General features: G+C 34.8%; 1 protein-coding gene across 4 annotated transcripts in view; it reads right to left on the bottom strand.

The window, feature by feature from the left end:
• CNTN5 (contactin 5) overlaps positions 1-16,240 on the bottom strand; it is a 1,371,648-nt gene that overhangs the window by 405,394 nt on the left and 950,014 nt on the right. For all 4 annotated transcript variants that reach the window (XM_060303945.1, XM_030883710.2, XM_060303947.1 and 1 more), the window contains one exon: positions 15,645-15,740. In XM_060303945.1, the coding sequence (XP_060159928.1) occupies positions 15,645-15,740 (96 nt within the window). The remainder of the gene's footprint in view (positions 1-15,644; positions 15,741-16,240) is intronic.

Here is a 16,240-nt window from a genome sequence, read left to right as displayed (position 1 = left end):
GGGGGAAAAATAGACTATTTTAAAGGAGCTGGAAATACATGGTGAAATATGATTAACAACCAAAAACAAATAAACTTGAGCTGCTATATGTAGAAACCGAAATCAATATAATAAGAGAAAAAGAGGGTCACTGCAATGTTCTACATTTTTTTCTCTTCTACTGTGTCTAAATATTCTAAAACAAACTCCAGGTTGAGGTGTTTGCTTTGTGATATTTAGCTTTCTATGTATAAATTTTGTCAGATGGAGTTTAAAAAAAAAATATTCCAAAACACGTTGAGCTTACCTTTCCAGTGACATCTAGAGAACACAGTACAACAGAGTGCATGATAAGAACATATATTTTAAAACTGATTTGTAAAGATTTTAAAAGAATGTCAAAGTTTATCTGTTGATAAGAGCCAAGTTCAGAAACTATTAAGCAACCAGGTAAAGCTCTTATTATAAATGTTTTACTGGCTATCAGTGTTTGGGTGGAAACAGACTTTTTCTGTATAAATTTAAGGGTATAAAATATGTATTGTTATTTATTTGACTCACATAGGAAAGCATGCATAGTAAAAAATACATGATTCCTTTATTTCTCTATCATTTCATTCAATATGATTCTATTATCACGTATCCGGTCTGGCTTCTAAATAATTGTTGAGATACAAACTTGAGCATTGTATTATTCTGTTTGGTAAAAATATTAAAATTTCTATATTCATACTATTTACTTTCATATATTGTTTATACAGTTGATTTTGGCAGTGCTGAATGTTCAATTCAGTTAACAGTTTGGTCAAGTCGGTAAAAATAATTGATGAAACTACTTATTCATTTAAATTGGTGTAACAAACAGGTTGAACAGTGACCAATGTATACACAAAATAGAATTTTTCAATGAAATTTCAGAATGAAGCTGTGGAAAGCCCATATTATGTAAACAAAAGGACACTGGGCTTGGGATTACACATGGGTGAATCTCTGTCATGTTGTTTGTTAGACATGGACTTTAGAGAAATTTCTATCTGAATTTCAACATCCCCATTTATAAAGAGGAGGTAACAATAATAAACATACAAAGCAGTGATAAAGAAGAAATAAGATACTATATAGAAAGTGTAAAATATTGGTTTCCTTTCCTTCTCTTTATTCTAAAGAAGTGGATGACCCTCATGAGAACTTGACAATGTAGTTCTCTGTGTCTGTGTCCAAATAATGTAAGTCATGCCCCCTTGATAACAAGAGATTTTAGGGAAGAAAAATCATAATCACATAACAATAATGACAAATTAATTCATCACTTTAAAAATTAGTCCCAACAATACTCTTTCCTTCTTAGTACTAAAATCTACCTTTTTCCATCTTGCCAATCTCTTTTGTCAGTTGTTTATAACAAATGAGGATACAGCGTTCATATATTGCAAAGTTAAACTGCAAATCTTGAAAAAGTTGTAGATTTCAAGGCAAATTTGAAAAATGGCTTTGATCATTAGAGCATAGTTACTAACAAATGAAGATGTGATGAAGTGCCCAGAAACTCTGCAAGAATGTGGACGTTACATGATTGAACATATAGTGATTTGAAATTGAATATTGATAGAGGCCTTGGGAAGATTGCTGAATTCCTCAAGTATTTGGGGAACAATTATTTTTTGTGATCTTTGTAGGTACAAAAGTTAAATATGGAGCATGGGGTGTCATGCTATCTTACAATTTTGTAGGAAAAAGATGCTAAAAAATACCTTTTTGAGTAATTTTTTTTTTCTCAGAGTTGTAGTTATTGCAGAATTTTTAAGTTATGAGATTCAGATTTTAAAATGTAAAATTTCATTTTTTAAAGAATAAATATCAACCAAAATATTTTGTTTTCAACTCTGTGAAATTGTGTTCCTGTTTTATATAGAGTTGCTTTAAGTGAGTGATTTCTGGTACCAACTAAAGATGAAGAGTCCCCCTGAATGAGGTTCAAAATCAATATACAAAATGATGTTACATTTCTATATACTAATAATGAACTATAAGAAAAATAAATTAATCAAACTATCTCATTTATAATTTCATTAAAATAAAATACCTAGTAAAAATTTAACCAAGAAGGTGAAAGATCTATACAATGAAAACTGTAAGATACTGATGAAAAAAAAAAGAAAAAACAAAGAAGTGAAAAGATATTCTGTGTTCATAGATTGGAAAACTAATATTGTTAAAATGTCCATAATATCCAAAAAACCTACAGATTCAAAGAAATCCCTGTCAAAACTCCTATGGCACTTTTCAAAGAAATGGAACAAACAATCCTAAAATTTGTATGAAACCACAAAACACCCTAAATAGCCAAAGCAATTTTGAGAAAGAAGAACAAAGCTGGAGGCATCACAGTCCCTGATTTCAAACTAAAAAACAAAACTATAGTAATCAAAACAAAATGATAAAAGCATAAAAGCCAACTCATAGAACAATGGAATAGAAAAGAGAGCCCAGAAATAAACCCAGGTATATATAATCAATTCATTTATGACACAGGAGCCAAAAATATACAATGGGGAAAGGCAGCCTTTTCAATAAGTGATGTTGGGAAAATTGGACAACTATATGCAAAAGAATGAAACCGAAACACTATCTTAAACCTCACACAAAAGGTAACCAAAAATGGATTAAAGACTTGAGTATAACTGAAACTGTAAAACTCCTAGAAGAAAACATAGGGGGGTAAGCCCCCTGACATAGGTCTTGGAGATGATTATTTTTTTGGATCTGACTCCAAAAGCAAAGGGAACAAAAGCAAAAATAAACACATGGGATGACATCAAACTAAAAAACTTCTGCATAGCAAAAGAAACCATCAACAAAATTAAATGCAACCTACTGAATGGGGGAAAATATTTGCAAATCATATATCTGATAAGGGGTTAATACCTAAAATATATAAAGACCTCATAAAACTCAATAGCAAAAAAAAAAAAATCTGATTGAAAAATGGGCAGAGGATCTGAATATTTTATTTCCAAGAAGCCATACAGATGGACAAAAGGTACATGAAAATCTGTTCAAAATCACTAATCATCAGGGAAATATAAATCAAAACTGCAGTGAGATGTCTCTTCACACCTATGAGAATGGCTATTATAAAAAGACAAGAAAGAACGTTGGCAAGATGTAGAGAAAATGGGGGCTTCCCTGGTGGTGCAGTGGTTGAGAGTCTGCTTGCCGATGCAGGGGACATGGGTTTGTGCCCCAGTCCAGGAAGATCCCACATGACACGGAGCAGCTGGGCCTGTGAGCCATGGCCGCTGAGCCTGCGATTCCAGAGCCTGTGCTCCGCAACGGGAGAGGCCACAACAGTGAGAGGCCCATGAACCACAAAAAAAACACAAAAAAACAAAACAAAACAACAACAAAAAAGAGGTAGAGGAAAGGAAACCCTTGTGCATTTTTGATAGGAATGTAAATTGGTGCAGCCACTATAAAAAAACAGTATGGAGGTGCCTCAAAAAATTTAAAAATAGATCTACCACATGATCTAGCAATTCCACTCCTGGGTATTTATCTGAACAAAATGAAAACACTAATTCAAAAAGATATATGCACCTCCATGTTCATTGCAGCATTATTTACAATAGGTAAGACATAGAAACAGCCTAAGTGTCCATTGATGGATAAATGGATAAAGAAAGTATGGTACATATACACAAAGGAATATTACTCAGCCATAAAAAGAATGAATCTTGCCATTTGCAACAACATGGTAGGACCTTGAGGGCATTATGCTAAGTGAAATAAGTCAGACAGAAAGAAAATAAATACCATATGATCTCACACCTGGAATCTAAAAACAAACAAAAGCAAGCTCATGGATATAGAGAACAGATTAGTGGTAGGCTGAGGCGGGGGGTGGGTGGTGAAATGGGTGATGGTGGTCTAAAGGTAAAAAATTTCTAGTAATAAAATGAAGTCATGGGGATGTAATGAACACCCTGATAACTATAGTTATTAACACTGTGTTGCATATTTGAAAGTAGCTAGGAGAGTGGATCTTGAAAGTTCTCATCACAAGAAAAAAATTTGTAACTATATATGGTGACAGATGTTAATTGGACTATTGTGATGATCATTTTGCAATATATACAAATATCAAATCATTATATTGTACACTTGAAGCTAATATAGTGTTACTTGTCAATTATAACTCAATTAAAAAAAAGAGACAGAGGTCCTTTAAAGATAGAGGTCCTGGTGACCTTTTGCTTCATTGACAGAGTTCATTTTTCCATTCATTGATTCCTCTCCCATTTCAAACCCTCAGATTCACATTTCCAAGTGCCACTCATCTTCCAGTTACCTTGCTGTCAGTTTGATGTCAATAAATCCCTGCAAACTGGTACTTAATGTTAGTACATAATGATTTGAGGTGTTATCTCTCTCACAGGCATTTTCATTCTGAAGAGGATTCTTGAGGACAGATCCACAGGACAAAACTGAATTTAACGCTTACTATCAACCAAGCATTGGGCTAATTGCTTTACATAAACTATCTCTTAATTCTCACAATGATCCTGTGACGTAGTTTTTATTACCCCTCTTTACAGGTAAGATAAGACTTACTTTAACAAAGTCAACAGTAAGTGTCAGAGCCAGGCTGGGAATCCCTGGCTGTCTGAGTTTAAATCCTAGGTGAAATATTCTGCTACAGTATAGTTATTTGGAAGTAGAGACTACCTAGTAATTCCTTTATCATACTAGATGGCCACCTAGTTGCATTCTCTGGATTTGTTAACTTATACATCATCCAGTTCCACAGTGGATTTCAGGCTGGTGACCTTGTCTACTCATCTTAAGTTGAGATCAAAATATTTTCTATCTAAAGAAAATAAAAACAAAATTTTTTTTTCTTTAATACTAAGTGTCTCTGCTGGAGTTTTAAAGCTCAGAGTTAAGTACTAAAGGCCTCCTTTGCTCTATCCTAATTAAAACTTCACAGAGGAGTCACAGAGCTAGAGGAAATGCAGGGTTGCTTTAGCAACCTAGTTGCTAAGTTGACTTAGCATCTGGAATAGGACCAGGGCCCTTAGTCATTCAGCGTCCATTGCTGTTTGAGTATTTTTCTGAAATGAGTAACTTATTTACTAGAGAGTGTACAAAGAGAGTGTTTAAGGGACAATGAAGTATATTACTCTCTTGTGTTTGCTGTGTGCAGGTCATTAGCTTTGTTATAGTTCATTAATTATAAATTCACCTATATTCTATGATGATTCAAAACACACATGCAGACATAAAATATTAGTCTGTAAATCTTCATGTAATGCCTCTAATCCAGTTTCCTTGGCACTTCCTATATAACCAATTATTATATTTTATTCTCCTTCACTTTAAGACTCAGGATACATTCAGCACTAGTATTCCCCATTTCCCCATGAGTGTCACGGAGTCACCACAATTCTGCGATTGAAGGAGGGACAGTAGAGGGATGGGTAGGTTTGGAGAACATGTTTGGGGGAACTGGACCTGTGTCTATGGTTTTGAATTTGTAGGGAGCCAGATATATCAGATCAGGCATTTATTTTGCCTGGGACTCAATCACACATAATTTTACAAGATTACCAAGGCAAAATGATACTAGGCTAGTAGAATTGAGAATAAGCTAAGGGTCTAGGCAGTAGAATAAGGAAAATGATAAAATGTTTTTGGCAAATAAATTTCTTAATTATTATGCTTTTTATCTAGATGCAGGTGACTTTTTATACTGTGGTGTTTCTCTTATTTTAAGTCAAGTTTGTTGGGACTGGGCTTGCATCTTTTAAGCTCTTCTTACACCTGTCTCAGGACTTAGTAGAGATTTTTGCAAGTAATAGAGATGCCAAATAATGATTCTGGTTCTCTTCTCTTGAGGATGTAAGTTCTTCTCTTTTTCAACAATTGAGTCTCTGGTGTTCCTGGACATATAGAAGGTGCATTAAACATTGAGTATTCTAGATCTTATATGTTTGAAAACTACAGCAACGCAGTCTTTAAATAGTCAATGAATCTTCTGCATCTAAGCAGTTAACTTAATCCTAACAAACATTTGGAGGTAAAAAGTGTGAACTGTAGATATTTTTAATTTCAAGTTAATCTGTTGAAATTGTGCCAGTAAAATCACAAATTCTGTCAGTAATTCACAGCTATTTAAACTGGTTGGTATCATAGAAACAGAACAACTATTTTTTTGTTTGTTTTATTAGTTTTTTCCCCATATTGTTTACTATAGCAAGAGAAATCATGCTGTTCACGCTGTAAACAATCTCCCTGAGAGATCCCAACCAATCTCATAATCAATCCTGAGACAACTATGCTGATTATGCCTAAAATTATAGTCTCCTGCCCAGACCCCTTTCCTAGATTTCAGACTTATATATGAAGTTTTCTGTAATATCTATACGTACCTAACACTTCATATATCCACGACTCAGTTAAACGTATTCTATTATAAAACAATTTTATATCTTAGCCATACATTTGCATTCAAATTCTGTTTGACTAGTGAATGAATGACTTAATCAATTAATCAGCAAAACAATCATATATAAAGTGATCAAAATAATTTTAAATAGGCATATTAACATTTTACAAATAATTTCGGAAATAACAGAAATAAAATCGTAATTTTGAAATGAGTAGAAGGAAATATGCATTTAAAAACCTTCCATTAATTAAAAAAAAAAAAGCCCATGAAAGTGAAATGAGGGCAAATAAATCATAGAAAAAGCAGGGTAACTAGTATAAAATAAGATAGTAGAAATAAATATAAATAGGCTAAATTCATTAGTTAAAAGATAGTGATGCATCTCCTAGAGTAAAGAAAATAAAAACAAAAATAAACAAATGGGACTGAATTAAACTTAAAAGCTTTTGCACAGCAAAGAAAACCATAAATAAGACAAAAAGACAACCCTCAGAATGGGAGAAAATATTTGCAAATGAAGCAACTGACAAGGGATTAACCTCCAAAACATAAGGATAGCTCATGCAGCTCAATATAAAAAAAAAATCAAATAAACAACCCAATCTAAAAAGGGTTGGAAGACCTAAATAGACATTTCTCCAAAGAAGACATACAAATGGCCAAGAAGCACATGAAAAGATGCTCAACATCACTAATTATTAGAGAAATGCAAATAAAAACTACAGTGAAGTATCACCTCACACCAGTTAGAATGGCCATCATCAAAAAATCTACAAACAATAAATGCTAGAGAGGGTGTGGAGAAAAGGGAACCCTCCTACACTGTTGGTGGGAATGTAAATTGGTAGAGCCACTATGGAGAACAGTATGGAGTTTCCTTAAAAAAATTAAAAATAGAGCTATCATTTGATTTGATTCAGCAATCCTATTCCTGGGCATATATCTAGAGAAAACCATAATTCAAAAAGACACATGTACCCCAATGTTCATTGTAGCACTATTTACAATAGCCAGGTCTTGGAAACAACCTAAATGTCCATCAACAGATGAATGGATAAAGAAGATGTAGTACATATACACAGTGAAATATTGCTCAGCCATAAAAAAGAACGAAATTGGGTCATTTGTAGAGATATGGATGGACCTAGAGTCTGACATACAGAGTGAAGTAAGTCAGAAAGAGAAAAATAAGTATCGTATATTAATGCACATATGTGAAATCTAGAAAAATGGTACAAAGGAACCTATTTTCAGGGCAGGAATTGAGACACAAACGTAGAGAACGGATGTGTGGACATGGTAGGGTAGGGGGGTGGGATGAATTGGGAGATTGGGATTGACATATATACATTACCATGTGTAAAACAGATAGCTAGTGGGAACCTGCTGTATAGCACAAGGAGCTCAGCTCAGTGCCCTGTGGTGGGATGGGGGAAGTGGGGGGAGGGAGGTCCAAGAGGGAGAGGATATATGTATACCTATAGCTGATTCACTTAATTGTACAGCAGAAACTAACATAACATTGTAAAGCAACTATACCCCAATTTAAAAAAAAAAACATAGTAGGCACTCAGTAAGCATTCACTGAATGAAAAACTAAGTAGAATATTTGATATAATAAAATAAGCATTTTTTGAAAGGCTGATAAATCCATTGTTTAAAAAAAACCTCTTGTTTGTGTTCATGGTATAAAAGTTTTAGTATAGCTTTATCCAAAATATATATTATATGGTATAAAATATAACAAAGACTGAAATCCTGGTTCCATGATTTATTAAAGATGAGAGCTTAAGGGTTTCACTTAATCTTTCTAAAGGGTAGATTCCTCATCAATACAACAGGGATGATAAATAATTGCTAACTCTCAGATATTTTGCAAAGATTACATGGTATAGTAAATGTGAAAATGTGATTGTTATATTGCAAAATGCTATATTTATATATATTTTTAACTACAACCTAACACTTTGTACAAGAATTTTAAGTTCCACTTTGGTGTAAACTTCTGAGATAATGCTTATGGACAAAATAGAATAAAAAATATTTAAAGTAAAATAGTAATTACTGATTTTTTATTTAAAAGTATCTATGGTGATAATCTCTAAACCTTAAAGTATTTCTGTATTTGGTTACAGGTTTTATGAGGCTTATTTTTACATTTTCACAGAGCTTTTTTTTTATAGTATAACCCTGAATTTCAAAATTTCTAAACTGACAGAGGTGATTTTTTGGTAACCAGAATCATTTTCAGCAGATGTGCTTAACAGTCTAGAAATATATATCTATTTCCTGGTAAATGAATAACTACTTCAGTATCCAATCAAGATGTTTTTATTCACAGATGTTACTGACAGGAATTAATATTGCTCTCTTGGGAAGTAAACAGGGGAATTTAGCAAATGAGTCAATCCTAGCTCTTGCTTTTATTCACAGAAAAAAAAATGTGCATGTATGTCCATTTGAGATAATGAGTAAATGGATTTTGGGACTATTTCTGAATATTATTTAATCTTCTTTGATGTATAAACTATTTACAATTTCATATAGTTGCTACTAAATCTTAGTAACTGTTATACTTTGTAATAATATTTGAATATGATATTATGTGACCCAAATATCTGTCATAAATGTGAGTTGGTTATGATAAACTAATCACAGGAGGCTAATAGAAACTGTCTAAAGCCTTATAAAACTCTTGTTAGAATCAGCACATTTATTCAGTTATTGAACATGCATTTACTGAATACTTACTAAATGTCAGGTAGTGTACTAAATATTAGAGATACAAATATGAGGTGGAAAGTTTCATACTCTTAAGGAACATATAATCTACTAGAGGAGATAAAAATATTAGGAAACTTTTACTTCCAACACTTTACTTCACTTAATAAAGCTCTGATAAAATAAAATAATAAACTAATTATGATTTGAAAGAAGGAAGTAAAATAAGAGTGGGGAACAAAGCAGAATCAAGCATCAGTTAACCAGGTATGCTGTGTTGATCTACATGGCTATTTGGACTTGACAGAAATTTGGGTCTCAGATTCTAGTACATCTCAGGGTATTTACTCATTTCACAGTGCACAGTTGCATCCCACCAAAACAAAGGCAGTTGTAGAGGCTGTTGCTAACTGGCGCCAGACCAGGGATGCAATCACAAGGTCTCTCTCACTGAGTAGACCTGGCTTATTCTTTCTACACTCACCCTGCCTCTTCAGCAAGAATTTTTGACTTGACTTCCCCAAGACATTTTCAAAGTTCTCCTTTTAATTGATTAAGCAAAGCATTAAGATTAATTCACTATTTCACAGTGTGATTGTGATCTCAACTAATAAATCCAATCATTCAGGTTACAGTTTGTTCTTTTGACAAAAATATAAAATGTTCCATTTTATTCTTCCATACTGATGATGTGAATCATGTTTCATTTATCTGTTCTACAATTCACAGCATCAATCGAGAAAAAGATGAATGGTAAGAAAAGTTTTCTTACTATTGAATACATGGCTGATCTATATTTACTTCTTCTTGTTTATGATTTCTTTCTCAAGGTTTCTGAGAGTTATGTATGGGTTAAAATCCTTGGCTAACTTATTTATGAATGTTATGCATATATTTACTCAACAAATAATTTTTGAGCTCCTACTCTGTGTGAGGCACTGTTCTAGGTATGGAGTTCAACTCTGAACAAAAACTACAAAAATTCTTTCCTCATGGAATTTACATTCTAAATCAAGGAGACAGTGAATAAATGAGTAAGTAAAATTGTGCAGTATATTGAAAGTGATGAGCATTATGGAGAGAAAGAAAGTGGAGGAAGAGGAAAGGAATTGTGGAGGTGCAATATCAAAAGAGGAAAATCAGGAAACTGTTTTACCAAGAATGTAAAATTTGAAGGAAGATATGAATGTGAGGGAGACATTCATATGCCAAGCATAAGAGGGATCAGGCACAGGGAATAGCAACTGAAAAGGCTTTGAGGCAGGACCATGTGTAGTTACTTGTGGAGCATCAGGGAGACCACGACTACATGTGAAAAAATAGGAGGGAGAATAGTAGATAAGGTCAGAGAGATTACATGGAGTCAAATGGTAAGGACTCTCTAACCCACTGTAAAGACTTTGGCTTTGACTCTGAATAAAATGGTGTATTAGACACCTTGGGGTGCCATAACAAAATACCACAGACTGGGTGTCTTAAACAACAGAAATTTGTTTTCTCACGATGCTGGAGGCTAGAAGTCTGAGATCAGGGTGTCAGCATAGTTGGTTTCTGGTGAGAGCTTGCTTCCTGACTTGCACATGGCCATTGTCTCACTATGTTGTCATAATGAGGAGAGAAAGAGTGAGCTCTCTAATATCTCTTCTTATAAGGGCACTAATCCCATTATGAGGATCCCACCCTCAGGGCCTTCTATACACCTAGTTACTTCCCAAATACCATCACACTGCGAGTTGGGGCTTCATATGAATTTTGGGGTAACTCACTTCAGTCTTTAGCAGAAGTTTTTGGAGAGTTTTAGGCAGAGGGGTGACATGATACAAATTAGTTTTAAGGAATCACTCTTAGCTAGTATGTTGAGAATAGATTGAAAAAAGATAAAGGCAAAATGAGGGAGCTTAGTTAAGAGGCTACTGCAAAAACCCAGGTAAGAAATGATGGTAGTTTATACTAGAGAACTATCAGTGGAGGGTATAAAAAATGGTCAGGTTTTGGATAAAATTTCAAGTAGGGCCAATAAAACTGATGGTTTCTATGTGAGGTGTGAGAGAAAGTGAGAAGTTAAGAATGACTCTAAGGCTGATGAATTGTAAGAAATGAAATTGCCATTAATTGAGGTGGAAAAGACCTCAGATTTGGGGAGGATATAACCAGGAGTTTAGTTTTAGTCATGGTTAAGCTTGAGGTGCCTGTTAGCCATCCAAATGGAAATTTTGAATAGACAGTTAAATATACAACCCAGATTCCTTGTTGGAAACATATGTTTGGGAGATGTCAGTACTTAAAGATCATTGTGAGGTGAAACCTAAGGGAGTGAGGGTATATTAAGGAAAGAAGTTCAAAGACAAGCACTTACTTGGGGGACTGCAAGATTAAGAGTTTGAGAAAATGGGGCAAAGTCAGCATAGGGGATTACGAAGTAAGGTAAGGGGAAAGCAAGAGTGTGTGGAATCTTGCAAGAAAGTATTTTATAAAGGAAAGAGTGACCAACATGAAAACTGAAAATAAGCCAAATGCCATCAACTGAGGAATGGATAAACAGAATGGGGCATATCTGCACAATGGAATACTGTTCAGCAATATAAAGTAACAAACTACTGATAAATGCCACAATACGGATGAAACGTAAAGAAACATTAAGCCAAATAAAAGAAGCCAAACTCACACACACACACGTGGCTGCACATTGTATGATTCCAGTAAAATAAAATTTTTAGAAAACGTAAAACTATAGAGACAGAAAATAGATCAGTTATTGGGGACATGGGCAGACATGCCTTTGTGAAATAATGGAAGTTCTAAGACTGGATTGTGGTGATAGTGACACAACTGTACTAAATATATGAAAACTCATTTACCTGTACACTTAAACTAGGTGAATTCCCTGGGATATAAATTGGATCTCAATAAATCTGTTAAAAATATAAAGACAGAGAAAGAGGGCAGAGAGACAGAAAGAGACAGAGAGACCGCACTGGAGTTAAATTGGATAGTGCATGTACAGACAGAGCTTTTGAAGAGTTCGCTATGGAGAGGAGCAGGAAAATGAGGTAGTAGCTGAAAGAGGACAGGAGTCAGGAGACATTTGCTTTGCTTTGTTTGTCTTTAGATGAAGTAGGGGACAGTATGGTTGCACCCTGTTGGGAATGACGCAGAAGAAAGTAAACAATCTCTGGTAAAAATGTAGAAGAGAGGAAAGAGAATTACTGAAGCGATTCTTTAAGTAGATAAAAAAGGATGAACTACAGTGCACAAGTTGAGGGATTGGCCTTAGAAGCACAGCAATGCATCTATACTAAAAAAGAGAAGTTAGAGTGTGAATACACATGTTAATGAGTGTGTGACTTGGTGATGAAGGCTTGTGGAAGTTATCTTCTAATCGCTTTCCTTTTACAATGAAATGGTTATCAGCTGAAAATGAGGATGGGAGAAAAATTGAATGATGGGAGACATTGAAAGTTTGACAAAATTACAGTGAAAGGACTAGGTTTGGTTTTTTTCCCCCTTAATTCCTGGTCATCATAAGCGCACTTGAAATTCATAGTTTGTATTTTAGATTTAGACTAGTCTGCATAACTCTCTATTTTTTCTACAGTCATATTAAGCTGAGTAGTTTCAGGCATGCAGTAGGCTGAAAAGTGGATTTACATCGGGATCAGGGCTTTGCTGACTGTCGAGTCAGTGTGATGAAGCAAAGAGAGATGAAGAAAGCAAGCCTGTATGCAAGAAAATGATAATGATTGAAGGAGAAAAGTAAGGATCAAAGGAGGGGAAGAAGGGTGAAAAGGAGGTAGGATCAATGATTTGTAGATTTCAATGAGGTTAAAGGATTCCTGGAATCAGGGTACTATAAGCAGTGTGCAGAAGATAGTTCATGCTACTCAGAGAATAGATGCTTGCAAATGAGGTAATTATGAGATTGTAGCTGTTGGTAATAACGGATAAGTGGCTGAGATTGGCTGTAAAACAAGACCATGGGAATGAAGAAAAGAAGGTAAAATCTTCAGGAAATGAAGAAGAATGACAGCAACAAGAAAGTGTAGAGTTTGATGACTTGAAATTTTAAAACTTGAGGGGTCTTTTTTTGTAAGGAGGAAGAAAGGAGAATGGGCAATGAGGAGAAGGGAGGATATATGTTCCAATCTCACACTGAATGGCACATACAATTTGGTAGAATAAACAGTCATAACTTTAAAGAGCTGCAGTGGGAACCATGTCTTCAGGGATTTCAATTGGAGCCAGAATGTAAATGCCATGTTCAACAAAAAAGCTAAAGATATGCTATAGGATTTGGCTGATCAGAGGATAATTACCCATCTGGTAAGTGTTAAACATTGGTCTAGATGCTGAGCTACTCCTGTTATTCTGTGTCATGCAAGTGTCCCCCAAAACTTTGCTGTGCTAACACTGATGTTTGAGTAGGTCATTCGGCATAACACTTCAACATGAGTATCTGGTAGAATATAACCTCTCCTACAATTTTAAATTATATAATCAGTCTAATATTTCTTATGACAGCAATCAGCTGGCTTTGCTCTTGCCGACTTTATTCTTGTTGATCTCAATCAGATATTGCATTTTTATTTATTTAATCAATTATTAATACATATTCTTATCTTATGCTTATCATGTATGCAATTCACTATACTATTTTTTCCCATTAGAAAGCTTCTGTATATAGTTTTCTCTGCCAATTGGATAATTTGTCTATGTGTAATCTTGCAGCTTTGTTTCTTATATTATCCTCTCTCATTTCATTTTTTAACACATGTTCCAACAGCCTTGCAATATAGATTGTACCTCAGAAAAATCTTACTTTTTCTCCACAGGGGTCACTGCATATTGTTAACCCCTGTAAGCCTGGTGATGAACAGCTTCATCCTCTGTAGAACCTGTTGCTTTCTCATCCTCCTTCTTCTCCTCCTCCTTTCTCTCCTCCCCCTCCTCCATCTTCCCCTCTTTTTTTTTTTTAATCTCTAACACTTATCTAATACTTCTCTTCAAACAAATCTAATGACCCAACATTAGACATAACATGTATTAATTCTATAGGAGTCTCCTAAACCTACTAAAATCCTTTTTAAAAAGGTGAAACAGGGCTTCCCTGGTGGCGCAGTGGTTGAGAGTCCGCCTGCCGATGCAGGGGACACGGGTTTGTGCCCCGGTCCGGGAAGATCCCACATGCCGCGGAGCAGCTGGGCCCGTGAACCATGGCCACTGAGCCTGCGCGTCCGGAGCCTGTGCTCCGCAACGGGAGAGGCCACAACAGTGAGAGGCCCGCATACCGCAAAAAAAAAAAAAAAAAAAAAGGTAAAACATATAGGTAAGACTAGATATGTTTTCTGAAACTGCTCACAAAAGGATTGGAGTGACTGAATTGACATATAAGAATTAGGTTGGTACAACTCAGAAATTATTCCTCATAGTGATTCCTCTGAGTTTCAAAGCAGAATGTTTTCAAAAATATTTTCCTGTTGAAACATGGTTTACTTTTCTTTCAATTAAAAAGAAAGTTAGGAGGGTAAGATAAAGATGAGAAATTTTAAGAAAACTGATTGAGGTCTAATCATAATTTATGATAAGGATTATCTATGGTAGAACAAAACTGAGCCCAAACACTACACTAATAATACAACCTAGAAACAAATATGGCTTGCTTTCACGCTAAACAAAGAAGAAAAATTGGTTGAGTTACCAGGATCCTGAATTCTGTTTACAGTTGTTAACTCTAAAATCTTCATAATTTCTCAGGTAGAAATAGATGTTTGATTCTCTCTCTCTCTCTCTCTCTAATTGATGCTGTCCTTTCTTAAATTGTATTATAGGAAAACTATACTGAGGTACAAAGAGGCACTCATCTCAAATTATAGGACTCAAACATAATGGGTATATTTTTCTGTGAGTTAGCAAAAGGTAAGATAATTAACCTGAGCACTGTTTACTATTCTGTTACTCCAAACCCCAAGAAGTACTTACCTATTACCATGACTTTTACAAAAAAAACTCAAGTAGCAAGAAAAGAACAAGTAAATTATAGTTTTGTATGAACAAAAAAATTTCTTAGCAGTTTTTGTTCCAGTGTGAAAAACTACACCATAAACAACCCAGTTTCCAGCTTATCTTCTGAAACAAGATGCACAGTGGTATTTAGTTAACTCAACTCTGACATTACAAATAATTTTGAATAGTTTTTACTCTTTCAGCTTATCACTTTCCTTGTACTCCAAGCAGTATATTCCTCACTGGTGGCAGGCAGAGACATAACCAGGACAGTCAACACTTAGAAAGACAATGAAACAATCTTATCACAGGAGCTAAGTCTCCTGCCCAATGGCATTTAGACTCTATGGTCTTTAATTACTCATCTGGTACTCTGATACATGTCACAAAAACCATGCACATTTCACCTGAATGTTCCCCAGTCAATACCCTGTCTAAAAGAATGAGCATATAGTAAAAGAGAGCAGCAGCAATATAGAATGGGATCCGACTGTACCTGGTGAATGAGGCGGAGGAGAGCACATCAGAACAACCCCCTGGCCTTCCCTCACAGAGACTGCACTTCTTGTCCGGCCACTAAAATTTCCCAGATCTGTCAACATAACACAGCATTTAGATGCAAGGCAAAAAGGAGCTTAAAGAATTACTATTTTGTAACTTGTACATACTTTTCTATCATTATTCAGTGAAGGTTTCTTTTTGTTTGTCAAGCAGTGATAGGAAGGCTTTGACAATAAATCTCTACCATCCAATTTTAAATACCACAATTTTCAGATTATATGTACACTCCTAATTTCTGTGTATAGTGCATACAAGTTGCCAGTGTAGGAATAAATTAAACAATACCTTTATAACTCATTAAGTAGTTATTTTACATCTTTATAATACTTTCTGTATATTAATTTTTCTACCACCAATTGAACCCACTGATACACAGTAAGAACAGAAATAGAAGTGGTTGGAGTGCCTGGCGTCCAACCTGCTGCTTCATTATCTGTCGTGCTAGGAACGGTGTGTAAAGCCAAGCATGAATTTGCCAAATTAGAAAGACTTGTGCACTCAAGCAAAACATAATGAAGATATAAGGTGTTC

Source organism: Globicephala melas, chromosome 8, assembly GCF_963455315.2.
Source record: "Globicephala melas chromosome 8, mGloMel1.2, whole genome shotgun sequence".
NCBI classification, from domain to species: Eukaryota; Metazoa; Chordata; class Mammalia; order Artiodactyla; family Delphinidae; genus Globicephala; species Globicephala melas.
This window is presented reverse-complemented; position numbering and strand designations above follow the sequence as displayed.